The 24,499-nt window shown below is 46.9% G+C and overlaps 3 protein-coding genes and 1 long non-coding RNA gene across 6 annotated transcripts in view; 3 read left to right on the forward strand and 1 right to left on the reverse strand.

The window, feature by feature from the left end:
* The window catches only part of LOC142363726 (lysophosphatidic acid receptor 1-like), a 10,913-nt gene extending 9,484 nt beyond the window's left edge, over positions 1 to 1,429 (forward strand). The window contains exon 3 of the mRNA XM_075440137.1: positions 408 to 1,429. Coding sequence (XP_075296252.1) covers positions 408 to 1,146 — 739 coding nt within the window. The 3' untranslated portion in view covers positions 1,147 to 1,429. The remainder of the gene's footprint in view (positions 1 to 407) is intronic.
* A 1,984-nt stretch (positions 1,430 to 3,413) lies between these two features.
* On the forward strand, positions 3,414 to 4,747 carry ZNHIT3 (zinc finger HIT-type containing 3). The gene is made up of 4 exons (XM_075440138.1): positions 3,414 to 3,566; positions 3,725 to 3,756; positions 3,836 to 4,015; positions 4,251 to 4,747. The coding sequence occupies exons 1-4, from the start codon at positions 3,487 to 3,489 to the stop codon at positions 4,439 to 4,441; spliced, it is 483 nt and encodes a 160-aa protein (XP_075296253.1). The 5' UTR covers positions 3,414 to 3,486; the 3' UTR covers positions 4,442 to 4,747.
* Positions 4,728 to 24,366, reverse strand: MYO19 (myosin XIX). 3 transcript variants are annotated; one of them, XM_009934548.2, is made up of 24 exons: positions 24,277 to 24,366; positions 22,395 to 22,539; positions 21,474 to 21,622; positions 21,128 to 21,241; positions 20,239 to 20,371; positions 19,953 to 20,022; positions 19,493 to 19,595; positions 19,185 to 19,281; positions 18,630 to 18,706; positions 18,164 to 18,254; positions 16,948 to 17,119; positions 16,537 to 16,610; positions 16,324 to 16,445; positions 14,508 to 14,621; positions 13,952 to 14,128; positions 12,896 to 13,042; positions 12,313 to 12,420; positions 11,367 to 11,437; positions 10,286 to 10,395; positions 8,267 to 8,427; positions 7,454 to 7,583; positions 7,188 to 7,273; positions 6,538 to 6,846; positions 4,728 to 5,578 (listed from the first exon to the last, which is right to left on the reverse strand). In XM_009934548.2, the coding sequence occupies exons 1-24, from the start codon at positions 24,286 to 24,288 to the stop codon at positions 5,450 to 5,452; spliced, it is 2,901 nt and encodes a 966-aa protein (XP_009932850.2). In that variant the 5' UTR covers positions 24,289 to 24,366; the 3' UTR covers positions 4,728 to 5,449. The 3 variants fall into 3 exon arrangements, with proteins under 3 accessions (XP_009932850.2, XP_075296249.1, XP_075296250.1); XM_075440134.1 differs by lacking the exons at positions 4,728 to 5,578; positions 6,538 to 6,846; positions 7,188 to 7,273 and adding exons at positions 9,141 to 9,267; positions 9,779 to 9,887 and having other exon boundaries at positions 7,460 to 7,583; XM_075440135.1 differs by lacking the exons at positions 4,728 to 5,578; positions 6,538 to 6,846; positions 7,188 to 7,273; positions 7,454 to 7,583 and adding an exon at positions 9,779 to 9,887 and having other exon boundaries at positions 8,311 to 8,427.
* Positions 19,218 to 20,371, forward strand: LOC142363727 (uncharacterized). Its single transcript, XR_012765916.1, has 3 exons — positions 19,218 to 19,299; positions 19,773 to 19,893; positions 20,296 to 20,371. It is a non-coding gene; the product is annotated as an uncharacterized LOC142363727 (long non-coding RNA).
* Positions 24,367 to 24,499: the final 133 nt, after the last annotated feature.

Raw genomic sequence — 24,499 nt, forward strand, 5'->3', positions numbered from 1 at the left:
CCAAATATTTAAAAGCACGAATGGTTAAAGTTTAATCCACTGTCATGATGATGCTGTGGCGATCAAAGCCGTGTGTCAGGATTCATTCCTCGCCTGGAGAGTAAGGTGGCAGGAACACTCCTGCAGCATGGTCTCTTATGGAATATGGGATGAGTGAAGCAGACCTCGTTAACTGTTGAAAGTAGGATTTTTTCCACCATGAATAGATACTCGAACTGCTCTGCTAACCACACTAAAATTTGGAGTCATTATTTAGTGCTTTCGCTGGGCATCCCTCAACTGATCATTAACATAGCATCTGTGATCTTCAACTGCACAGTCATCTTCACCAGAATGGCGACAAAGGATCTGCACAAGCCTATCTCTATACTCTTCTGCAATTTGGCTTTTTCCGATCTCTTCACCAGCTTTTCTGGCTTTTGGATCTCGATGCTGTTCATCACCAATCCTGACATTACGATCTTTGGATCCAAGGAGATGCTTGCGCCTTATGCCTTTTACACTACTTCTATTTTATCCACCATCTATAACCTGGTAAGCATTGGAATTGAACGCTACCTGGCTGTGGCTGAAAGCATGAGGACAAGATTCAGGGTTGCTAGAAACCATTCCATAGCTGCAGTTTTAATTAACTGGGTCCTTGCTTTCATTTTGGGCTGCTTGCCATTGATGGGGTGGAACTGCTTGCACACGGAAAAAAATCTCTCTGTCCTCTACAGTCCATTTTGCATCGACTACCTCATCTTCATTGCCATTCCCAACATTGCGGTGGCTTTTGTTATACCTCTGTTCACTTACCTGGGAATCATCATCATCTTGAGGAGAAGAAAGCTGAGAATGAAAGCATGTGGACAAGCTACTGGCACCTACAAATCGGCTGAAACCCAGGTCGCCAGAACCAGTATTTTTATTTGGCTCCTGGCACTGATCTCCTACGCCCCTTTTTTTGCGGGAGTCCTATTCGATGCAACCACCCACCAGTGCCACGCCGACCTCTACCCAGGCGTGTACGTCTTCCGAAACTGCACGGCCATGCTGATCACCATGAACTGCCTGGGAAACCCCATCATCTACACCCTGAAAGGCAAAGCGCTGGGGGCCAGGCTCCGCGCCCTCGCCTGCCTCCGCGCCAGCCAGAACGTCTGACCGGGCTGGCCCCGGCCCCGCGGAGAAACCCGCACCCAAACCCGGCTCCCGCCACGCTCGCCGCGCTTCAGCACCCGGCGAGGGGACAGCTCCGGGCGCGGGAGGGGAGCGCGGGAAACGGGAGCGCGGGAAACGGGAAGGAGAACGCGGGAACGGGATTGCGGGAAGGGGAACGCAGGAAGGGGAACGCAGGAACGGGAGTGCGGGAAACGGGAAGGGGATTGCAGGAAGGGGAGCGAAGGAAGGGGAGCGCAGGAACGGGAGTGCGGGAAGCAGAACACGGGAAGGGGAGCACGGGAAGGGGAGTGGGAAGGGGAGCAGGAAGGGGAGCGAAGGAAGGGGAGTGCGGGAAGCAGAATGTGGGAAGGGGAAAGAGGGAAGGCAAGCGGGAAGAGGAGCACGGGAAGGGGAGCGCAGGAACAGGACTGCAGGAAGCAGAACACGGGAAGGGGAAAGAGGGAAGGTGAGCAGGAAGGGGAGCACGGGAATTGGAGTGGGAGAGGGGGAATGCAGGAAGGGGAGCACGGGAAGGGGAGCGCGGGAGCTTTGTGCCTTCCCTGAGCAGCTCTCCGGGTTGGCGGGAATGGTGGCAGTGGGGCCCGGTCCGCACGGTTGCCGAAGGGCGACAGCAGGGCTGTTCCACGTGGAGACGCAAATGAAGCCTTTCGCCAGGCTGGCGTCGCGCGTGGGAAGCGGCTGTGGAGGCGGTGTCCCTGCTGTGTCGCTGTCTGGGTCTGAAGGCAGTGAAACAGCTAGAAAGCGTTCAGCAGCCTGGGGGAAACGCGACTTCACTTCCTCATTTGCAGTCAGCCAAATTGTATCTCTGAATATTTGATGACGTGCTTTATCGATGGGGCACTCAGCACTGGTTTACTGGTGTGATTTTAACTGTGGTATCTAGCTGGATCACAAGTTTTTGAGAGACATTTGTGACTGCACTTTTCATATTTCTGCTTATAAAGAGAGGCACACCTGAGTCCGCGGCTTTTGAGATTTGCACCATTGTAGGAGAAAACCTCGCTGGAGTTCTTCAGTATCAGAACTGCAGCCAAGTTGCCTGTACAAACCAAAATAAAAATCTCAAGACTAAGTATTTTGTAAGAAGGTCTTACCCTCTTCCTCTCCAAAAAAGAAACTTGCTACTGAATAGTTAATACGTCAGACCCCAGCAGAAATTAACTCTTATTCTTAGTCACAGGGGGACATCGTCTAGCAGAATCTCCAGGCTTAAATTTCTTCTCCCTCCTCTTGCACAGTTACCAATCTAGAAGCCTTGGAGGCGTTAGCTTCTCTTTCTGGTTTTAAAGTGTGCTCAGGTGCTGCTCAATGGTATCACATCGACGCGATGATCCGTACGGTGACAACGCGCCCACGTTCAGGAAACACACGCGCATGGCGCAACCAGCACCAGCCCTCCCAGTGCAGGCTGGCGTTTTCAGGGATTGCCTTCCAGCTTCTTTGCTTTCCCGTTGTTGTTTCAGCACTTCAAGGAGCCAAACCCCATCCGTCTTCTCCCGCGCGGGGATGAGAAAAGAGTGTGTTTTCTGTTGGAAATGGGCTCACCCACAAAGGTAACAAAGGGGCCAGCACCATCATGTTGCCCAGCCCGGGGCTCAGTGCCGGTGGTGATCGCCGTAAAACCCCCTGGAGAATTTCATTTGTGCGAACTGAAATGCAGACGTTTAAGGATATGGATGGCACTAAATGAAACATAATTAAAATGAAATATTTAAATGGATAATGTAACTCGGGCAAGAGACACCCAGCCGGGTGTTCTCCTTCGGGACGCAGCCGCTCCGTTAGCGCCTGCTGCTCGCCCCACCGCCCCCGGCCTCGAGGGCTGGAAGCGGAGCGGCTCGCTCTTACCACGTGGTGCTCAACCGGAACCGAGCACCAAGAGATTAAACCCAACCTTACCGGGGCGGAGGGTGAGGGTCAGCCCCGGGTGGGCTGGTGACGCCATGTTCGTGGTACGACTGGGCGTCCCATGGGCGCGGGGCGTTGTAACCGCCGGAATATCCAGCGCGTTGCTGCCTGCCGCGGTGGCGGTCATTTCCAACAGCGAGGTGACGGCTGGAATCCAGCCAGGACCCCCTACAGAGGAGAGAGAGATATGTAAATATATATATATGTATGTATGTGAAGAATAGCGCCGGGCCCTGGGAGGGGCTGTGCGGGCGCTCCGTCCCGCCCGCGCTCGGCGGTGGACTAGCCAGCCTGGGTGGAGGCGCTCGGCGGTGGACTAGCCAGCCTGGGTGGAGGCGCTCGGCGCTGGACTAGCCAGCCTGGGTGGAGGCGCTCGGCGCTCCGTCGGCCGGAAGCGGGGCGGCGAAGGTCGTCATGCGGGCTCCGAGGCCGTGCGGTGTCTGCGAGGCGGCCGGGACGGCGAAGTACCGGTGTCCGCGCTGCGCTGCCGCTTAGTGAGGGCCGGGCCGGGCCGGGGGGCGGCGGGGGACTCGGGGGGGAGGGAGCGGGGCGAGGGGCGCGGCGCGGCCTTGCCCGCCGAGGCCTGAGGCGCGGTGAGGGCTGAGGGAGGCGAGGCCGCCGCCCGCCCTGACCGGCGCCTCTCGCCCCGCAGCTGCTCCGTGCCCTGCTGCAGGACCCACAGGGGTGAGTGACCGGCGGGGGGGGGGCGGGAGCGGGCCCGGCGGGCCGCACCGCTGCTGACGTCGCCTCTCTCCTGCCGCAGAGCGGTGCGCGCCGGAGGCGGAGCGGCCTGCGAACGGCGCGGGAGGGGAGGGCGCGGGGAGCCCCCGGCCCGCGGCAGCTGTGCAGGCCGGGCCCGCAGACGGCCCCTGGTCGGTGGAGGACATCCTGACCGAGAGCGACGAGCAGGACCGCGTCCCGCTGCAGAAGCTCCAGTGTCTGGGTGAGCGCCAGGGGCGGGGGCCCGGGGGCAGAGCCAGCCGAGACGCGGCCGCTCCTCCGCCCTTGCTCCTTCTCCTTTATCCCAGGCGTGTGCTGCACTGCAAGGCCACAGAGGCTCAACCGTCAGCTGCCTGGCCGTCGCCGTGTCTCTCTGGAAGTTTGTTTGCAAAATAAGGGTGTTCTCAACCATGTTTGTAGCTGTTTGATGTTAGTTACGTTAATCTTTTTTTTTACAGGGGAATCGGAAGAACTGAGAGGCTTGCTTCAGAATCCGCATCTCAGGCAGCTGCTGCTGACGGTCGACCAAGCAGAAGACAAAAGCTCCCTCATGAAGAAGTACATGCAGGAGCCGTTATTTGTTGAGTTTGCGGACTGCTGTCTGAGGATCGTTGAGCCTCCGGAGAAGGAGAACATTCTTCCCGAGTGAGCTCCTTTGGGAACATTTTTCTTTCCTTGAGATTTCCCCGTTTGTCAGCACGCCGTGCTGCTGTGGTGCCCCAGTCTGCGCTGCCCCAAGGTGTGGTCACTCTTTGCTCACGGGTGTCAGTGCTCTGATTTTTGATTTAGAGTTGACAACCAGTGATGCAGTGTTGGGCAGATTTCTAGATCGTAGGAATTAAATGTGATGTTCTGTGGACTTGCTTTGTGTTGGTACAGAAATACTGTCAACCATGGGGAATGTTGCTACCCAGTGACCATATTAAATATATTTGCATTTATTTTAATCCACAAACTATTCTGAAATGTTTTTGTTAACTAAACCGTGTCGCGGATGGTCAGGCACCTTTACAAGGTATTGAAGAGTTTATTTAGAAGTGGCATACACAGAACAGCTTAACATTTCCAGGACCCACACAGGCAACAAAGAGACGGCACAGAGCGCTTCTGATGAAACCCTGGCAGAGGAAGCACTATGGACGAGGTAGTGCTAGAAACCCACCGCCAGTGTGAGACGACACCTCTTTTGGTCCCGGTGTGAGAGTACAGATATTTTGGTCCTATAGATAAAAAGCGAGAGTCCGGTCTGGCTTTTCCCTGAGCCGTGCCGTTAGTGTTACAGCTGACTGCTGTTCGCTGCCTGTTCCCACCGAGAAACCCACACGCATCTGGCGTGCTTGCACTCGTTACTCTTGCTTCTCTCAGGTAGTGGCAGAAGTGTTCAGTTCAAGTATATATGGCTTAAAGCACTTGATCTGTTTTAATTATGTTGAGTGTTTTCCTAGTATTGATATTTCCTCTAATATGTGCATGTGTGGGAGCAGAGCAATGCCCCCTCCCACGCCTTCTGAATTTGAAGTATATTATTACGTACAATGCATCAATCTAGAAAGCTCTGAGGTAGCAGCAGATATGGACGTTGAGTAATTTGAAAGCAGCAGCTTGCAGTCAGTCCTTCCCTGAAGGAAAACGTACGGTGTATGCAGGTGGCCCAAACCTATGTTGGAAGGAGTTTTTTTCTGTCCAGTAAAATCTGGTTAAATCCGGTGATGGAACAGGTGTCCGTGTGGGGGCTGACGTTTGCGTAGTGCAGGGGAGACTTCTTACAGTGAAACTTGATAGAGCCCTACGAGAAAAGAGGTGGAGAGGTCAGTGGATGGCTTTGCCAGACTTTAAGCTCATTTTGCTATTCAGACAAAGTAGTGCTGTGGTATACAAGCAACTAGTGAATATGGATAAGGGCAGAAGACGACCTCCAAAGGAGTCCTAGTACAAATGGATTTAAGAGAAATGATTACTACAAAGAGTACCAGTACTGTAATTTGAACTGAAATTAGCTTAAACTCTGAAGATCTGAGTATGTAGTCAGTACTGAACTTGGTTCTGCTTCTTCCTGCTTGTAGCAGCTGACCAGGCACGGGCTGCATACTTGCAAACATGATTTTATGCAACCTCAGAAATGTATCAACAGGAAAACCAAGCACAGGCACAAGCGGATTGGTAACCAGAGTGCAACTTCAGAGAGGAGCCAGCGTGGGCTGTGGCTTGTCATAAATGGTCTCTAAGACTGTCCGGCATGTGCATGGGAGGTGAAGTACTGGATGGTTGCTCCCCATTTTCTGCCCTGAAAATCCTGTGTAAATTAGTCTGTGCAGTTGTCTGCACAGTGAAGTTAATACAGAATTACTGGGATATTATTAATGCACCCAGTGGCTTTTCCCCAAGTGGAAGCTTTTTCATGTGTTCACCTGTTGTGCAACATGAATCCCCTAAGCAGAAAAAATACACGTGGTACGTAACAGAGCCCACGCTGGAATCCTCTGCCCTCCCTTTCTGAGGCAGAGCTTGGATCGGTTTGTTCCTATGACAGAGATCAGTGAGTTTTGGTGCTGAATTGAAAGTCCCGGCGCAGCCCTGTGCCTAGCTCGACCTACTGATCTCAGTCATCCTCGCGTGTCTAAGCCAGTGGAATAAGGAAGACTGTAGCTCGAGAGCAGCCTTCGTGGTGGCTCTGCTTGACAGAGTTCAGGTTCCTTAACTCATGGCAGCTTAGCTGTGCTGCTGAGAGTGCACGGGGTTTGTTACCTGTGGGAGAGCTCTAATGGAAGTGATGCCGCAGCCAAAGGAACAGCTTTCCACCTTGTAGCAGTCGCTCTCCTGAAGTACTTTGAGGCACGCCAGCAGGGACTGGTCTCTCCGAAGTCCCGTTACAGTAACAGGGGCAGCAGCCAGGACAAGGCCGAGAGGCCAGAACTGAATTATTGCCTGCAGAGGCCAAGATGTTTCCAAAGAGCAAGGTGCTTTGGCCAAGATCCCCATAGCTCCAGGAACTGAGAAGAACGCCTTTTCTTCACCCTCATCCAACTCTGCTGCTGCTAATGCAGCCATTTTTGCCTGACAAAGAGATGCAGAACAGTATTCTTAGTTTTGCAGTTTTGAATTTTGATCAAGAGTCTAAAAAAAGGGGGCATCTTAAAGGATAGGACACCTTTTGGGGTATCTTCCCATTTTATGAAGGTAAGGAACGAGTTCATTCTGCAGTCTTTATGCTGCCACGCTGTAAGAGCAGCTGTGCAAGGCTGGCATCCATCTTCTACTCTTCAGCTAGAGAAGAGTTTTCTGCAGCACTGACAGCACGGGGTTTGTGCAGTAACTTGACAGAGGTAGATTGTTTCTCAAACACTAGAAACCCTCGGTCGCTCAATTTCAGTGCTTTCCTGTACCAATGTACTTACCTTCCATTTCCTCCAGCCACGCTTAATGACATTAGCAGCCCTGCGCATCCTTTGGAAGCGATTCTTGGCTAACCAGGAACGAACAGCTGAAGATTTAATTAAAAGAAAATGAGCACAAAGAATCTCAGAAGCTCCTGCACACAATGTACGAGACGGCATGTAAGCTTCCTCCGTGTTCAATTAACGTAACCGCTCCTGCCACCGTAAACATCCAGCGTAACTGGAAATGTTACTTGTTATGTTCAGCCACACCCTTACCCCATTACCTGCTTGGATGAGGGTTGCAGACCATCTCTCCTTTGCTAGTTTCTTCTGCTTAAATCTTCTCCAGCAACACTGAATGCAAAATGCCTTCTCATTTAACACCTCTGCTCTTCTAGCTTCAAGTTGCTCCAGCTGCATTGGGGATACGAGCCTGCAGTTAATGCTCGGGGCTGGAGTTGTGTTCGCAGCTCTTCCCTCTTCTACAGCCTCGTGGTGTTTGCCAGAACATCACAAGCACAATTCAGCATCCTAAGACTGCTGGATTGGGGTTTAGAAGTGCGAACACTTCTGCAGTGCTTATTAGATAACACGTAAAACGGAAATGTAAGCATCTGAGGGGCAAAGGAGTGCTGTGGGGGAAAAAGTGGACACTCCCGAAGTCACAGTAGCAGCTGGCTTAAAACCAGCTCCGTTGACAGGGGTTCTTGCACAGCTGCATCCTCCAGTATGCAAGCCTTGCAAAAAGTGCCTTCATCTCTGACAGAGAAGCTGCTCGGGGCTGTCAGAGCAGCCGAGGCTGTCAGCTGAAGCCAAGGAAAGCTGTCAGCTTTCCTGGACCCGGGAGGATAGTGGCAACACTGGGCAAAGCGCAGCTCCTTGTCTGTTAGCAACAGGGACGCCATTAAACAAAGCGCTTCTGATAGCTGGATTCTGCTGGATGTTTGACTTGGTTTAATGATTTGAAGGAAAATGCCAAATTCTGGCCGCACTGGCATGAGCAGGAGTATCGCCTAAACCGTGATGATGATCGGTGCCAGAATCCCCATTACGCAAGCGCTCTCTGGAACTGTTAGCCAAGGAAGCAGCACTCTTACCACAGAATTAGCCATAAATACTTTGGTTTTGCCGCAGTACACAGAAGTGTTTTCTGCTCTGTTCCCTGGCTGCTCAGCAGTTTGTCCTGTAACAACATTCTGAAGGATCTCAAAAACAACAGAACGTGATGCTTTGTCATCATCCACCCCTGGAATCTTTCCTGCAAGTGAAGAATTGAAGAGAAGGCGTCACAAAACTTGGAAATGAGGACCAAACTGTCTTTACACTGAGACTTCTTGTCCGTTTAGGGGGGATTCACCTACAACAAGAGGGCAGGAGATGATTGCTGAGATGTCACTAGATCTAGCTGTGTTTAAGGGAAACTGTGACAGCATACATTTTGTCATGTGCTAGCAACTAGAAAACCAGCGTGGTGTGTTTTAACTAGGGTGTAGGTTTGGGTGCTGTCTTCCCACCTCTATTATGCCCTATCCATAGGTGACATGCCATTTTGGGTAGATGTAGACAAACAGACATACAGAGGGCTCAGCTGTTCTCACATTGTTTAAACCATCCTATGTGGAAACATTAGAAAGCAACAGCAATGCAATTCGGAACAGATTTGAGCACCTAGTCCTAAGAAAATCTGGTGAAATACCCAAAACTCAGAGCTGGTGGGAACAAAGAACATAAAGCAAGGAACTGGACTCATAGCCTTAATGTACTGAAAGATGCAGGAACAGAAAACCAATTGTACACAATTCTACAGCTTTCACAGGGCATCAGAAGCAGCCACAGGGACATGTGGAGTTTATTGCAGCAGTAAGAGGTTATTAAAACCATTTCTGGGACATAGTACACAATTTTTTTACATTATGAGACAAGGTTCGCCAGATGAATCTATCTGGAAACAGAGGTAGACTGAATTCAGACCTGTCCTTGAAAGAGATTGTGTTGTTCAAGGCAATGCTGCATGAGCTTCTGCATGCCCAGTGCCGGACTTGGTGGTCTCTGTATCTTTCCGTCCTGGATACTGTTTGCTTTTCTGCTATACATATTTCTAAGGAGATGAGAGCATTTTAAGGTACTGGAAACAAATACAAGCAATTCTTGCTTACAGGAAGACATCTGGTGACTATGATGGTGTTCACGGGGCTGGGCTGATAAGGGAACCAAATGCTTATCCCCCTTTTTAGGAAATTGTTTTGCTTTGTCTGCAGCATGTTACCTGCCGAAGATCAAAAGCTGGACCAGTAACCTATCACAATGAGGCATTTCAGCTAATGGCTTTCTAATTGAGGGAGAAAGATATGGTGTGTAAGTAATTTTCCAGCCTCTACTTCATTACTTCATTCCATTTCCGCAAGATGAATAGATTTCCAGCCATTTTACTTATCTGACACGGGCTGGTACTTACTGGTCCTGCTTCCCACATCTAGTGGTTACTGAACAGACCCACTGGGTGAAGATGGGATTAACTGGGGAGAGAGAAGGGCGTGGCAGTAACTTTCAATATGAAATGTAACATCCGATGAGCTCCTTCCTTCAGGGGTTCCTACCAAAGGTGTTACCTTGCAGACTGGATTGTGTTTGTTAAAGTCCATCCTCGCTCTTGCTTAGACAAAAGAATCGCATGCAGAAGTTTGCAAAAGGTAGAAGAAGCAGCAGAATCCAGGTAAGCTAGAAGGTCAGTGTGTTCGGCAAGCAAACGAGGGGGAAAGAAAGGAAGGAGAAGGAATATAAGCAAAAAGGTAAGTGGTTTTCAAGGCTACTCAAGAACCAACTCTAAATCAGATTACATCGGGGGGGAACCCCAAACACCATCGTAATGGTAATTGTTCTACCCAAGAGGAACACTGAAAACCAGCAATAAGACGAAAGATTGGCAGAATTTTAGAAAGAGCCCGCTGTAAGCGTTAGGCAAATTAGAAACTCAAGCTGGTGATAGATTAGAAAAATATTTTGAGAATAGTGGTGTCCCTAGCGCTGAATACAGTAACGGCATCTGAGCTATGCGATACCATGTTGGTGCAGTGATAATTTTACTTGATAGCAGAGAATTATCTAAAGAAACATACCTTTTTTCTCAGCAGTATGATAGTTGCTTTTATCACACACTCTGTTTTTATTGGCCCCACATGATTTTCTCAGTATTTCATAGCGCTCAGTGAAACTTTGGAAAGGGATCCTGACAGACAAACGTACGGTTAATTCTAGGCAAGTGTCATTTACTGTATGGTAAATAACCTAGCCTTTGGGGGGGAAAAAATTGCTGAATGGTTTCAACAATCCAGGGCAGAAAATGCAAATGGACTGATGCCCGTGCAGCCACCAAGAGGGAAGAAAATACAGACTTCCCGAAGAAATGCAGGAGTCTGCCTGTTGCCCAGTACCAGACAGTGACTTTTGCCTGTTGCAAAGACTGGGCAGGCATTGTGCTTGTTTCTGGTAACGGGGAGCCTCACTCCCTCGATACTGAGCTGTCAAAACCGTGGCTAGCTCAGGCCTCGTTCCCTCCAGCCTCTAAAGGTGGTCAGGAAAGCCCAGCAAGGTGACTGGCTGCGATGAGATGCTCGGCTTGGAGATGACTATGTTTAGATGAATGCCATTTATAATTTAATTTTAATTGCTGAAAATGCTACTGTGAAGCCACACTCTCAATTAGAAAGTTTTAGTATGTGATAATCCACATCAAAACATCTCTCCCCTAGCTTCTCAGACCGGAAAGGTACAGCAACCTCTCAGGCAGGCCAGGGGTGTGTTACAGGCACATCTGGGCTTTGTTAGCATTTGGTATATTTTTAAGAATCCCATTGTCTGGAACGCAAGTTGCCCTAGCACTGCTTCCTGTGCTGTTACTGCGCTTTTGGACTTGCTGAATGAGCAGAGTTTCATTCTCCAAAACACAGAACACCGGTCCAGCTTTGTGACAGGTACTTTTGTCTCCAAAACATGGAAGAGATGTGCTCAGACAAGCTTGAAAGCCAGCAGTGAGCCGAACTCTTCAGACAGCTTTGAAAGAATCAGTAGTTTTGTGGTCTGAAACAGACTGCACAATATCTGGATTTCCTGCTCATAAGCTCTTCTGAAGAACTAATACGCCACTAATTGCTATAGAAATGGATTATGGAAGACATTGCTCAAGAAATTTGGACTTACCTAATAGGGAAGCCCGCTGCACTGATGGTGATTGCTTCGACTATTCCACACGCCTGAAGCTGGCTGAGAACCTGAGGCATAAATCGAGAAGGTTTAGGTCACCACCGTCTCTGTGGCGCTGCTGCTGCGGTCTGCGTGGGGTGTGCTCGACGCAAGCCACACGCCGCTCAGCTCAGCCACCGCGCCGGAGCTCGCCCAGGGTGCAGCCACCACCCCGGCAGCCGGGAATGAATGGAGAGGCTGGAGAAGGGGATTGTGCAGCCACGGAGCTACTGCTGTGAGCGACGCCCTGAGCAGGGCTGACGCAGAGGGACCGTCCTGTTGTGCCCGCTCTTGCGGTATCCACGCACCCTGCGCTGACCGAACGCAGCACGACACGGAAACCTGGTGTTGGTATTTTACTACTATTTGCATGCAATCAGCAAATTCTCCTAGCATTTAAAATTAATGCAGCACTACTCCAGCTGCTTGTTTTTGAGGTTCTCCAGTCATAGCTTTGCCATCTGACGCTCTGCTCCCAAAGACATGCTTGGCAGCTGATCTCATCTAACTTGTCCTAGAATAGACTCCAGGAGCAAGCAAAGTTTTGTTGTGGGCATTCACTGTGAAGATACTGCTGAGCAGTCGGATCACCTTTATCTATTTTGAGGGCTGGGCTGGCAGCACCCCAAATAACTCAGGAGTGCTCTGGTAAGAACTTCTCATACAGCAACAAGTAAGTTGCACCTGGAAGAGCTGCTGTGCTTACTAGCTCCATTTTAGACAAGCATCACCAGTGATTCTCAAAGGATGTTCATCTTGGAAGCTCCAAAGGAGAAAAAGCTATTAGAAAATGTGCTGTGGAAAGAGCCTTGCAAGGGACTCAAGAGACCCAACACAAAGCCCTGCACAATGTCTTTAGGAGGCTTCTCCTTGACCCGCTGAGGAAAGGCTTTTGCAAAGTTACCTCTTCTCTTTTGAAAGTCATTGCCTTGCAGTCAGCATTAGGCTTGATGCAGCGGATGTAATGCGGCGTGGTGCTGTTCAAAATCTGCATGAGATGTTCAAGTGAACCCTGTGAAAAAACAAATACAGGTTTAATTAGGGACTCCTCCTCCACAGGTAGTTCAGCTAATCACTGATCTTATATAAAAACAATGGAGCCGATTTCTGCAAGGATGGCTTTACAGACTCGGTGTCAGCAGAGCTCTTCCATAAGGACAGCGTGAGTAAAAAATCCACTCTGTGGATGCTTTTGTAAAATTGTTGAGGGCAAATTCATAAAGTTCCCAAAATTACAGTGGGGCCATCAGCTGAAGCTAACCCCTCATGAGGAACAGGTAGGAAGAAGCCTCAGAAATGCAAGTGCCCAACAGTTAAAAGGAAAAGGTAAAACTGGAGTGAGTTAAAACCCAGAGAATATCAGGAGTCTGAAGCTATTTCTGTTTTACAGTTGTTCCATTTCAATAACATTTACTGCTCTTGGTCCAACCATACTGTTTTCTCATCCAGTTACGAAGACAGAAATCAGAGGCTTGAATAGGATGTACCTTGAACTTTGACACCACTGTAACAACAGCTGCTCTGTTCTGCGTTTTGATGTTATTTTGGTTCCTTTCTGTCACGGGAAATAATTTTTGAAGCAAAGGGTCCTTAGAATTCCGCAAAACGTGGACCAGCTCTGGTGGAATGGGGTCCTGCAAACACAAACATGACTCCTTAGTATTTGGACTTGGGCAGAAACCGGCCACCTTCGAAAATGACTCAAAATTTAACCTACATAGATGGAATAGTATTTCTGATGCCAACTTCGATTTAACCACAGCCATAGTTTCAAATCTGACTACAAACATTCATTCATAGTCAAGATTCAGGAACAGAAAACAACGTTTGGCTCAATATTTCGCACATCTAGTCAAATGTGCGACTGCTCCTAACGTTGTTCTTGTGATACAACTGAAGTGATCTAGAAGTCTCAGGACTAGTTTAATCCCCATAGGACAGTCTGCAGCAGACATTAGAAAGTGTTTTCCTTTTAATTAAGAGATGGTATTTTATTGCATCACCTAATACCACTCGCCATAATTGCTGGTGCTGTCAGAACTGAACAGGGACCCTCCTCTCTGCAGACCATTTCACTTACTCCCTGATGGCACAATGAGGCCAAAACTTGGGTTTCCTGGTACTTCCAGAACTTCCAGTAGTCAAGTCCATGCTCTTGTTTCTCATAAACTTATCTGAATTTTGGGGGGAAATGATGGTTATATAGATGGTTATGGTTATGTAAATGCCCCAATGCCATTAACACTTATGCATTGTCTCAGGAATGGAAGCAGCTTTGATTTGGTGACATTTGGTCTGCTTAATCCTCAGCGGAAGGTCTGCTAACAAAGCATTTGCTTGTGCCAGTGAGTCATGGTTCCCTAAAAATCTGAGCAAGAACATTACCCAGTTTTACACAGCGTGAAGGATTTATTTGGAGCAAGGTATGTACAGCCAGTAAATGCCACTGCATACACACATTAGTGGTGCCTTGACTTAAGTAGCTTTTGGTCTGTAAGATGGTTTTGGTTTGTTTTTTTAACAGCTCTTCTGAAAACACCTACCTTATTTTTCTCCACCATTGCTGCCAGCTGATAGCAGACTTTGCCAGCATAATGTGAAATAATAAAGTTAGGCTTCTTACTAAACTTGTTTCGACTTAAACATTGATTATTAGCCAAGGCTTTCTCAATCCGAGTTTGAAACAGGTCAGTGTTAGAGGATCTATTCAGACGGCACTCCTGCATAAAAAAACAAGACAAAACTGCAGCATCTCTTGCTTGTCATAATGAACTGTCTTTAAAAGCTAAGACACTTTAACTTAAAATCATAGCCATTTTACTTTTAGAGTTGCTTTGAGTACACAAGCCTTGAAATACTGTGGGGGCAAGAAAAAAAGTAATCGAGGCTTTGTATTTGAATCAGAACATCCTAGATCAGAGTTAAAAAAAAGGCAGAATAAGAAGCAGCAGTGTCACGATTGTTCTGAAAAATAAATTCTGCAGAAATTTTATAGCTGACAAGTTTCCTACTAATTTAGTGTTCATGTTTTCTTTGATGGCATGGAAGGGAAGGCAGGCAACTAGGCCAGAAGCATTAGGGGTTTAGATCCACACTTACCTCATTCAGCAAGGCAAAAATGCTGAGAGGGTTGCCCTCTATCAGATCAAGGCAGCTCTGGTTATCCTGGTAGTTTACGAAAGACCACTGCAGGCCTTCGGCTGCATATTCTTCCTGAAGCCAGAGAGAAACGGGTTACTCTGCGGCAGAGGGCACTACGGCTCAAATAACGGCCTGCCCTGTGCCGTCTGATGCAGCTGCTGTTGAACAAGTTAATCCCAGGCTCAGCCTGCTCATCCCAACCGTGTTCAACAACAATCTTGAGGAAAAAAAACAAATGAGGATCTTCTACCCCAGGTAACTTTTGAGTACGTAGCAGCAGATCCTGCCGGAGCAATCTGTTTAAGTATTTGGGAACCTCACAGATTTTTCAGAGAGCTGCCAGGCTGCTTTACAGAGGCTCCACTCACACTGAGCCTCTCCTGGCTCTACCGAATGTTGCCCTGAAGGGCACGGAACGCACAGAACTCCTTCCTCAGGCTGGGACATAGCCCTACACCAACCATTGTGTCCCAGACCTTACTAACTGGGCTCCATTTAAAAGAAAGCCTGAGCCAAAGGGAAGGAGAAAGATACTGGTTGAAATAATTTGTACGCTGAATTACAGCACAAACTGTCAGGAGCGTTTAACAAGCGCAAGCTCTGGTCAGTTATTTTAGAAGTCTCCTGCCAAAAGCTAGCTCAGCTCAGCACAGCCACTAATGGCGTTAAGTGGTTTGGGACACAGCCAGATCAAGAGAGGTAAGAGGGCAGGCAGTAACTGGGAGGGGTACAATAAACAGAGGTCATGACTCAGTTTCAAGGAAAGTAATTGTGTGCTTGAACTTGCTTCCATCTTCACTGACCATTAACCCCTGGTATACTGACGAGGGCAGGCAGGAAAAAACCCACTGGGCATCTGAAAGCACAAATTATGGTCCAAGAGACACTTATCTCCTGAATAAATTGACAAAACTATGCCATTAGGCAGAAGGGTACCATCATGCTGGTGCCGTAAAGAAAATAATTTCCCAGATTCCTGTCAATGGCAACGAGCACTGTGGTAACGTGTGTGGCATGGGGAGGAATTCAACAAGGACTGAAGTACATCTGTTAGAGGAGCAGGCCGGGCAGGGACTCTGTAGCTTTCAGAGCACTCAGATGAGAACTGGAATTAGCAGTGTGTGACCAGTTAGGCAAGTGACTGCAATGCATTTAGCACGGTGCAAATAGCTTCTCTGCTGTGAAACAACACAACTCCTGTACCTCCTCATTCAAAAATAAAAGCTGATGTGCAGTGTGTTTTTGTCTTTCAAGGTAGCAGCCTGAAAACTGGGTTTCTGAAGCAGCTCTCCTGCAGCAGAACGCCTCCACCAGGTACTGCATGCCACTGATGGTCGGGTTACGAGGTTCTGCCGGGCTCTCTGCTTTGCACTAAGGTCAGCTCCTCACTCATTTGGGTACCTCATGCTCAATGATCAGAATTCACATGGTTACATGCAGCAGCTTCCAAGAGAATCTTAATTTAGGCTACACTTACTTCAGGAATTTAGTTTTGTGTTCAGCGTTTTGAGGGAATGCAAACAGTTTAACAGGTCACAGAGCCAATGTATAACAAGGAACAGATTTCCAGCACCCCAGGAGAGAAAGCTGTCTCATTCCATCAACGGCCCCACACTCTCCTCTTTAAAATAGCAATCTTTACTCACATCCCACTGATTTCTGTGGCATTATTTACTCAATTGAAGGTTGCAATCTCATCAGAAATACAATTAAAGAGACAAAAGATGCTGGTTTAAAATCAGATCTTTAACATTTGATCTTCCTGGAGTATTACCTGTTGTGCCTTCAGGTAGTGTGCGACAAAGTGCTGCTGCAGTTTCTCATTGGCGTAGTTAATACAGAGCTGTTCCAAGTTGTTTTCAGGGAAGGCTTCAAAACCATAAACATCCAACAAACCTAGGAACACGGGAAGACAGTGCCCTTTGGTCTCGCAGGCATTTGAAGGACTTGTGGTTAGTCAGTTAAACCAGGGATGAACAAGCCATACCTATGAAGCTGGTCCACACTGATGGATCTGCATAGATGCTTTCATTTATGACCAAAACGAGCCATTCGAACAATCTGCAGACAACAAAACCGGATTAGTTGGAAAGTGCTTGCTTACAACAGAGTAGTGTGCTTTTACTGCTGTTTTCACCGGTATCACATGGAAGAAACAAAAAAGCTACGACATGCTGCCCGCTGACATGAAACAGCCGTTCTCTGAAGATCTCTCCGCCAGATACCGCAGCTATGTCAGTATCTACAACCGCATCAAAGGTGTGCCGAGCAGGGAGGGGAGGGTTACGCTGTTATTGAGTCCAAGCAGAAAGCCAGGGCAAGTAAATCCCTCTGGCCTCTCTTTTCCCTCACAGAAGCTGCATGGATTAGCACAGCAGCCTGGCCTGCGTGTCCTTACTTGGCATAGATCGCTTTGGCGAGGCAGTCCCTCCTAGTCTCACATTCAGCTCTCGAGCATGGCTTCTTGAAGACTTGTTGTTGTTTTCCAGCAGTTATTGTTCGAATTCTTAATGATTCCAGTAGTTCCTCGACAGATATCTTCAGCAAATCTCCAGCAGTCTTCACAAAATCTTGTTCAGGAAAAATAACATTGCAAGATTATCTGGAGTGTCAAATGGATGCAGCCCCTTTAAAGTTACAGGAGGTCTTGAGAGGATACAGAAAAATGACACTTCCAGGAACTCGCCAACTTAAATGTGGATTTTGGATCTTTTCACCCAAACTCACCAGAAAGTTTTGCAAGACCAGCCTCTAACTTTGGATGTACAGGACCCCAAGAATTGCAGGTACTCTATTTCAAATGCAACAACAATATCAAAAAAGTATGTAGTTTGCCACACTGAAGCTGGCATTTTCCGGAGTACTCTCCAGGCGTGTCTTTGTTACTTTTTCACCCCTTTCCTTTACTTCCTATCTGGATTTATCAAACAGCCATGACCAGAAAAAAAAAAGAATAATTTTGGGGATAGTAAGGAAATGTAATCCCTTCATTAGAGGAATGAGTATTTGCAAACGAAGCATTTAAGATCTTTGCTGAGCTGTATGCAAAACTATTTGAATATTAACTAGTTTGAATTCAGAGCATGGGAAATCATAGTAGGAAACTTCACTATTCAAGACAGTGTTGCAGTTCTGAAGGGTCCACAAACCTCCTACAGACAGGCAGAACAACCTACATTCTACGCTGCAATTCAACAGATTTGCTGTTACTAAGCGGAGTTTTAGCCTTTATCATGAAAACTTCAAAGCTTTAATTTTAAAAAGCCCTGCTCTCCACTCTGGGTCAGATTTCTGGAAGTCTTGTGATGTCAGCGTAAGACTACAATCAAGAGTAACAGTTCTGCCAATAATCCTTCTGAAACGACTGTCTAATGTTGTGGCTGCCTTGACCTGTAACAGAAGGATATTATCTCTCAGAGCAGGGGAGCATTAGGTTTTGGTTTGTTCAGTACTTTGAAACTGTGAAGTACCGAACAAAAACGTGCCCAGATTTTGGTCTGCCCATGACCGTGATCGTCTCCTGTCAAGCAGAAGAGCGTAGTATAATCCTTTCTATTAGGCATCTGCACTAAGACAACAAGACTCTGTGGAGCACGGCATGCTTGTTGCCTCACCTTTGGCTTTGTCTTCTAGTTCACAAGGCTGAGATTCATCCACTGGATTAGAGAATTGAATGTTCCCAAGATGGAGAAGGCCTGACAACACCTGAAATATGACCAAGCATTGAGTTTTCTACAACAGAGCTCCCCTCCAAGGTGGTGTCCGCTTAGCCTTCCCTTAGCCACAGGAACAGGACAAGTCAAAACATTTCTGCACTAAAAAAAGCAAGCAGATTCCAAGCTTCTATGCTAATTGCTATTGCTGCAATTACTGAAGGAAAACTAAAGTTCACAGGTGCAGGCTTTTAGTTAAGAACTAATATTTGGTTATGCAACCTAATGCGATGCGTAGCTGCAGGCCCTCCAGTCAGGAATACCAAAAACCCATGCCCTATACATTGATACACATTTATTTCTGCAGAAATCCCATGCTAAAAAGACATTCCAAACAGCCTCACGGTGACCATGCTGTGTACCTGACCTTGAAAATATTGTTCTGCGTGGAGCGGTCAATGCCCAAGTGAAACATTGCATCTCGGGTCACCTCGAAGCAGTCCTCTGAAAAGCCAAACAGGTGCTGTTTACAAGAAAGCCATGCACAACAACACAGGCAAGCAGACCACTCCACACCACCGCCAGTTCAGCTGCAATTGTCCAAGGAGATCGAGGAGGGCAGATGCTCTTTTGGTATATCCCAGAGTACAAGCTGAAGAACCAAGTCGTTGACTCAGTACTGGCTCTGAAGTTGGGCAGCAGGTTGCTGAAGCACATCCAAAGACGAGACAGTTTCTAAACATAGCCACGGAGAGATGCAAATTCGCTAGGCCAGAAACCGCTGTTTTAAGCCAGATGAAAACTCTTCATAGTGCAAACTGACATTTAAAAAGCATTACATTAATGCAGGTGGCTTTGCAAAACGTCTGCTGTTGGCTGGCCAGCCTGGGTCATGGGATTTAATAGAGCAGATGCATTTCTGCCTGCCTTCCTTTAAAGTTACAGCCGTTATCAATGGACAGTCTGTGAAACTAATCTTTACCGTCTAAGTTTCTTTCAGAATTTGGCAGCCAGCGGAAGTCAGCCCCTTCTGGAAGGTTCCACTCCAGCCTCTCCTCTGCAGTGGCACCTTTTGTGATCTGGAGACAGAAAACAAGGTAACGACTGAATTCTGCCTTTGGTATTTACACCTCGCAGACAATGAAGAGTAGCACGCTGGCAGCATGATTTAATTTGGAAGCATGCAGACAGGAAAACTGTTAAATATTAAAAGTTGCAACTGTGCTAAATCTAGTGATTTCATCCCCACTGTTTGTCAGAAATATCTAGCAAAATTAACTGAAGTCAAACCTGATAAAAAATATGAAAGTTTCTTTCATTGGGAGCCTGATAGGCAACTCTGGTCTTCTCCAGAAGGAACGTCTGAATGGAAGCACTACTCAGATGGTGGAATCTAGGCAGGGGGGGAAAAAAGCGCAGATTTCAACAAAGCTCCAACAGGTGTTGTGTTGTCACGATACTGACGGACTATGAATGCTTTGCAGTTCACCTTCACTTTTGTGCAAGCTTAATGTAACATTTTACTCAGCGTTCTTAACTGCATCTCTGTTTTTCCATTGCTCTCTTTCAGAGATCAGGGTGAGAGCTTGCAGGGAGAAAGAAGGAAGATAAAAATAATAATGTAAGCCACCAGCAAACCAAAATACGTTCTAAAGACAGATAGAATATTCTATGGCAGACTTCAGAAACAGGTTTGTAAAGACTTAAAGGAAGAAGACAATAGATAAGGTTTTTACACAGCAATTATTACCTGTCTAACTGCAGCTGGATATATTTTCCAAAACGGCTACTGTTGTTATTCCGCAGGGTACATGCATTTCCTGTGAAATTGCCAGTGACAGATACAGCATAGTCAGAGTGGTTCCACTCTTTGTGTAGGACATACAGATATGAAGGGTGATTTGTATATAGCTCCAGTATTTGAAGAGTTTGTCTTTTAAGCAGAGGACTAAGAGCTAGCTTAGACTTGTGTATGAACAAACAAAATTCCCACAGTGGACGCTACTTCTTTTTGCTATTAAAAAAGCCTCATTTACCAAACGCTTCCATGACAGGGTTGGAATCCAACACTCTCTTCTCTATCCTTTCCACAGTTTCATTGCCTTTTGGAGAGATGACTGAAGCAGCAACAGAAGCATAGAATTTCATAAGGCAGCGAGATGTCCAGGTCTGCAAGAGAGAGGCTTGACAGCAGGCCTTTGCTTTCACCATGTTATTAGTTATGTCAGTTAGCGAAACAGTGCTAGCTTCTGAAAACACAGTATGCAGCTGGCGACGACGCTAAAGGGAGTGATTGTGTCAGGTTTATAGCTCTAGCTCAGTGGGAACTTTTTGTGCGAATGCTTACGCGCAACAGACACACATTTGAACGCTATTGGAGTTGGAGTGCTTGGCTAAACGGCAGTCTTATCACAATGTAAGCATCTGGAAGCTCAGCTGGAATGAACAGCTAATATCTTAAGATGAACTGAATATAAATGGAATTTGAGTCATCAACACTCAGCAAATCGTTTTGTTCTCAGGCTTAAAAATCTCCTGGCTGAATAGGGATGGACCATTACAGAAGGACCCAGGACAGGATCTGAAGTCTCCCACTTCTTCAAAGTCTCTACACAGGGTGTGCCAAGACCCACACTAGCTCCCTAACAGACTAGGCTGAGACGTTAACTCGGGTGCAATTCCTGTTGAATGATTCAAGTCTAGCCCTCCCAGAAATTACAGATGTCACCTACAGAGCAGCTATATTTAGCAGTGTCTATTTGACTGCTGAAATCACTTGAAGAAAGTCCTGCTAGAGCAGACTGGCTAGGTGCTCTGTCAGAATATTTTTTTCTTCATCTTTGCTTGTTCACTGAAACACTGTGTGCTACAAATCATTAGCAAATCTCAAAACTTAAGAGCAATGTCAGGAAAAAATCTCCTTACCTTCCCAGCACCACTTTCTCCACTAACAATTATAGACTGGTTGACGGGGCCTATCTGGCTTTGGACGTTCCGGTAGGTCTGTTCAGCCACTGCAAAGATGTGAGGTTTTAAATCCTGGCAGTAAAAGAGAATATACATATTTAAGAGAAAAGTAATTACAAAGTTCAACAGCAACGGACAGCAAAGGTCTTCTCACGTTTATCTGAAAGCAGTACTGCTCTTTTAACGGAACTCATATTTCACTAGAAATGGGTTTTATCCTTTAAGATTATTTTGCTTATATAGATTTTGAAGAACTTGATGTCTGGGTTCTGCGAAAGGACAGTTATTTCAATACAAGGATTACCTGGGGACGAAGTGCAACATGGTACTCTCTCATAAGCTCGGGTGAATAGAGACACGAGATAGGTTGAAATGGATTTAAAGCCACCAGGCTGCAGCCAGCATTGGTATAAAACAAGTTTACTGTATATCTTGCTTGAAGACATTTCAGAACTGAAAGACACACCTTCTGTTAGCATCTTTTGAAAAGTGTATTTAACATTTCCTGTTGCTGTTTGTAACAAAAATCTTCAGATATGTTACCTATTAGGTGTAACAGAGAATGAGGTGATCAAGAGAGTGATGCAGGTTTAATACAGATAACAATGTCTTCATAAGCTGCCCTTATTTGTAAACATCTTAAGGGATCTGTTAACTATACCATTCAATAAATCCTGTGCTTTTATGAGGTTTCACATAGTGAGTCCTAGAAAGAAAATCTGTTCACTTGCAGAACAAGCAGAATTCCCCACCTGCACTAGGAACAGGCCTTAGCTTCTCTTGACAGCATCATCTTTAAAAGTTGAGTGAGGAATTTACTTTTCAAAACCAATTTCATGGATATATTTTGGATCTAAGTTAGAGCCTCGTTTGCTGGTGTGTTCACGTAGCGCCAGACTACAATCACAAGGTCATGCAGGAGCCCTGCGATAGCCTCAACGCTCAGCTGCACCCTGGCTACCTGCACCAACAATACAAAAGTGAGCTCTGTGTGCAGAGCTTGATAAGATATCAGCGTGGCTAAATCTACAATAGAAGTATTTCTTAAAAAATTCAACCAAGCCAAATGGGACTTTCTAAGGCTTTGATTAGGCTTCAGTAGGATTTGAATCTTTAACTACTGTGTTCACGACAGTATTAATGCAATGAGAACGGTAACTACCGTACATTAGAGCCACCAGGGCAAGTGACTCCCCAGGAGATACGCCTCTGGCTGGCTGCTTACCTGTCGTAGTTGTCACTGGATTAACTTTCGTGAGGTCATCAAAAAGATGCAGTTTCTCTTCATCACTGAGGAACACTCGAACTTCTTCTTCAAATGCTTCACTGAGGTCATTCTGGATGACAGAATCTTGTTTTTGGCCATTTTCCTGGAGAGGATGTCAGATCAGCACCAAAGGCTGAATATAGCTGGACTTTCACCTCACTCACGATAGTTTAGAGCTCTTCTGCTGCTTCCATGTAGCAGGAGTTCAGCCTCAGCAGGAGTCATAACTGAGGATGTTTGAGCTACTCTTCCTCCCAGTTGCCCTCCCCAGGCATCAATGGTTCCCATGGGGTGCTCTGTTTTCAGAAAGGTATTACCCAGCGCATGAGAGATGGCAGGCTGACAACACTGTCTGCACACTGAATTCATCGCTGGCAATGCTGGCCGTAAGCAAAGGCGCTCAGAAAGAACGTGTCCTTAGGCTCACGCTACCTGGCGCTTGCAATTGTGCACAGACACTCTTCTACAGTGTTCATAACTGGCACGTTTCTAAGCCGAGGGTTGTCATGCATTCCGTGCAAACACTGCCTTGGGCAGAGGGGAGCAGGAAGGACTGGCTGCAGAGGCTAAGGCAGAGCTGCAGGCTACTGTGGTCCAACTGAAATGCAGTTTTCCTAGCAGAGACTTTCATTTTTCAAGCAGAGACTGAGGGCACCCACAGTGAAGTTACAGAGGGCACGCATCGCAGCCAGGGGAAAGAAACGGGGGCATTATAAGAGCTGGCCTGCATCAGGTGAAGATTTCTCCCCTTTGGATCACTTAAAGTATTTAAATCGTAGCCTCTGGGCTCCCACGTCCTTGACAATATTAGTTGGAAGGACACATTTGTTGTACACACATAATGGAAAACTTAGCCAGAAGAGAGACTTCAGGTCCTCTTTGTCATTTCTGGGGGGAAGGAGAGAGGAGCTATAAGGGAAAATGCAAAGGGAAAAGATGCCAGTCCTGATTTTTGCTTTCCAGATACTCCTTTTCTGTTCTCCTTGACAGAAACTCCTTCAAAGTAACCCTACTCATTTGTATTTAGTAGCATAAACCTGCAATTCTTTACAAGGTAACCAAGTCAATGAACAGTATCACCTTGTTTATACAGAAAAAAGTGCTAAATTCAGTTAGCAGCATTCCCACTAGGTGAGCTAACCTCATTTACAAAGGGGAAAATATACCGCAATACCCCGTTAACACATTTCTAAAAAAAAAATAAAGCTACAATAATGTACTCATTTAGGAGCATTATTATCTTTTCCAGACAGCATAAGTAGTTCATTTCCAGTATTACAATTTTTTTTTTTTTCCACAATTATGAAACACTGTGTGGACAAGAGGGGTTTCTGCCAGTCACCCCCCCCTTCCCATGCCCTCCTGTGTGTTCACTGGGTTACGCTGGCACCAGCCAAGCTCTTCAGTCTGCTGCGGAGCTGATAGTGCAAGAATTGAGAAAGGGCTTGTTTTTGCTCGCCTGCACCCCCTCGCTCAACATCGCTTCATTTGAGAAGAGATGGGGATCGCTTAGCCAAGGCAATATTTGGAAATACAGTCACTTCTCACAGCTCCACTGCATAGCTGGTGTGTCCACTGATCTCACGGAGAAATCACCCTCAGGGATGGGCTTGCCACATGTATTAACACCTGCCCCATTCAAGCCAATGGCACAACAAAAATCACGGCTGCCGCTAGTGACGCAGCTCAAACCACACAGTTAACAGGGCCCGCCAATTCATGAGGTGGGGGTGAATGTACATTAGCAGTTACCTAATCCTGACTGCGTGGAAACAAGCCAAGAATTCTTTCCTGGCAGTAAAATTTAATTAGCACACACAATTCTTGTTTTTCTTTTTACCTGCTTTGGCATCTTGTCCAGCCCTATGGACAGGAACGCTGGAGAGGGCCTTTACTCCAAGGTATCGCATTCAAATCAGACTGAAGAACGCTTAAATAATTAAGGAAAAAAAAAAAAAGGCATTTAGAACAAACTAACTCTGGACATGTCATTCTCTGGAGGGTTCCACAAGCAGAGCCCAAAGGCTTCAGACAGAAGTACCGATCCCTGCGCGGCCCAGGTA

This window comes from Opisthocomus hoazin, chromosome 20, assembly GCF_030867145.1.
Source record: "Opisthocomus hoazin isolate bOpiHoa1 chromosome 20, bOpiHoa1.hap1, whole genome shotgun sequence".
In the NCBI taxonomy this organism is placed as follows: Eukaryota; Metazoa; Chordata; class Aves; order Opisthocomiformes; family Opisthocomidae; genus Opisthocomus; species Opisthocomus hoazin.

Coding starts and splice junctions, on each gene's coding strand:
- ZNHIT3 (XM_075440138.1), top strand. CDS start 3,487: ATGCGGGCTCCGAGGCCGTGCGGTGTCTGCGAGGCGGCCGGGACGGCG. Junction 3,567..3,724: donor CCGCGCTGCGCTGCCGCTTA/GTGAGGGCCGGG, acceptor CTCGCCCCGCAG/CTGCTCCGTGCCCTGCTGCA. Junction 3,757..3,835: donor CTGCTGCAGGACCCACAGGG/GTGAGTGACCGG, acceptor CTCCTGCCGCAG/AGCGGTGCGCGCCGGAGGCG.
- MYO19 (XM_009934548.2), bottom strand. Junction 18,707..19,184: donor TTCTGAAAGAAACTTAGACG/GTAAAGATTAGT, acceptor TTGGCTTTTCAG/AGGACTGCTTCGAGGTGACC. Junction 11,438..12,312: donor TGACTTTCAAAAGAGAAGAG/GTAACTTTGCAA, acceptor TTTATGCCTCAG/GTTCTCAGCCAGCTTCAGGC.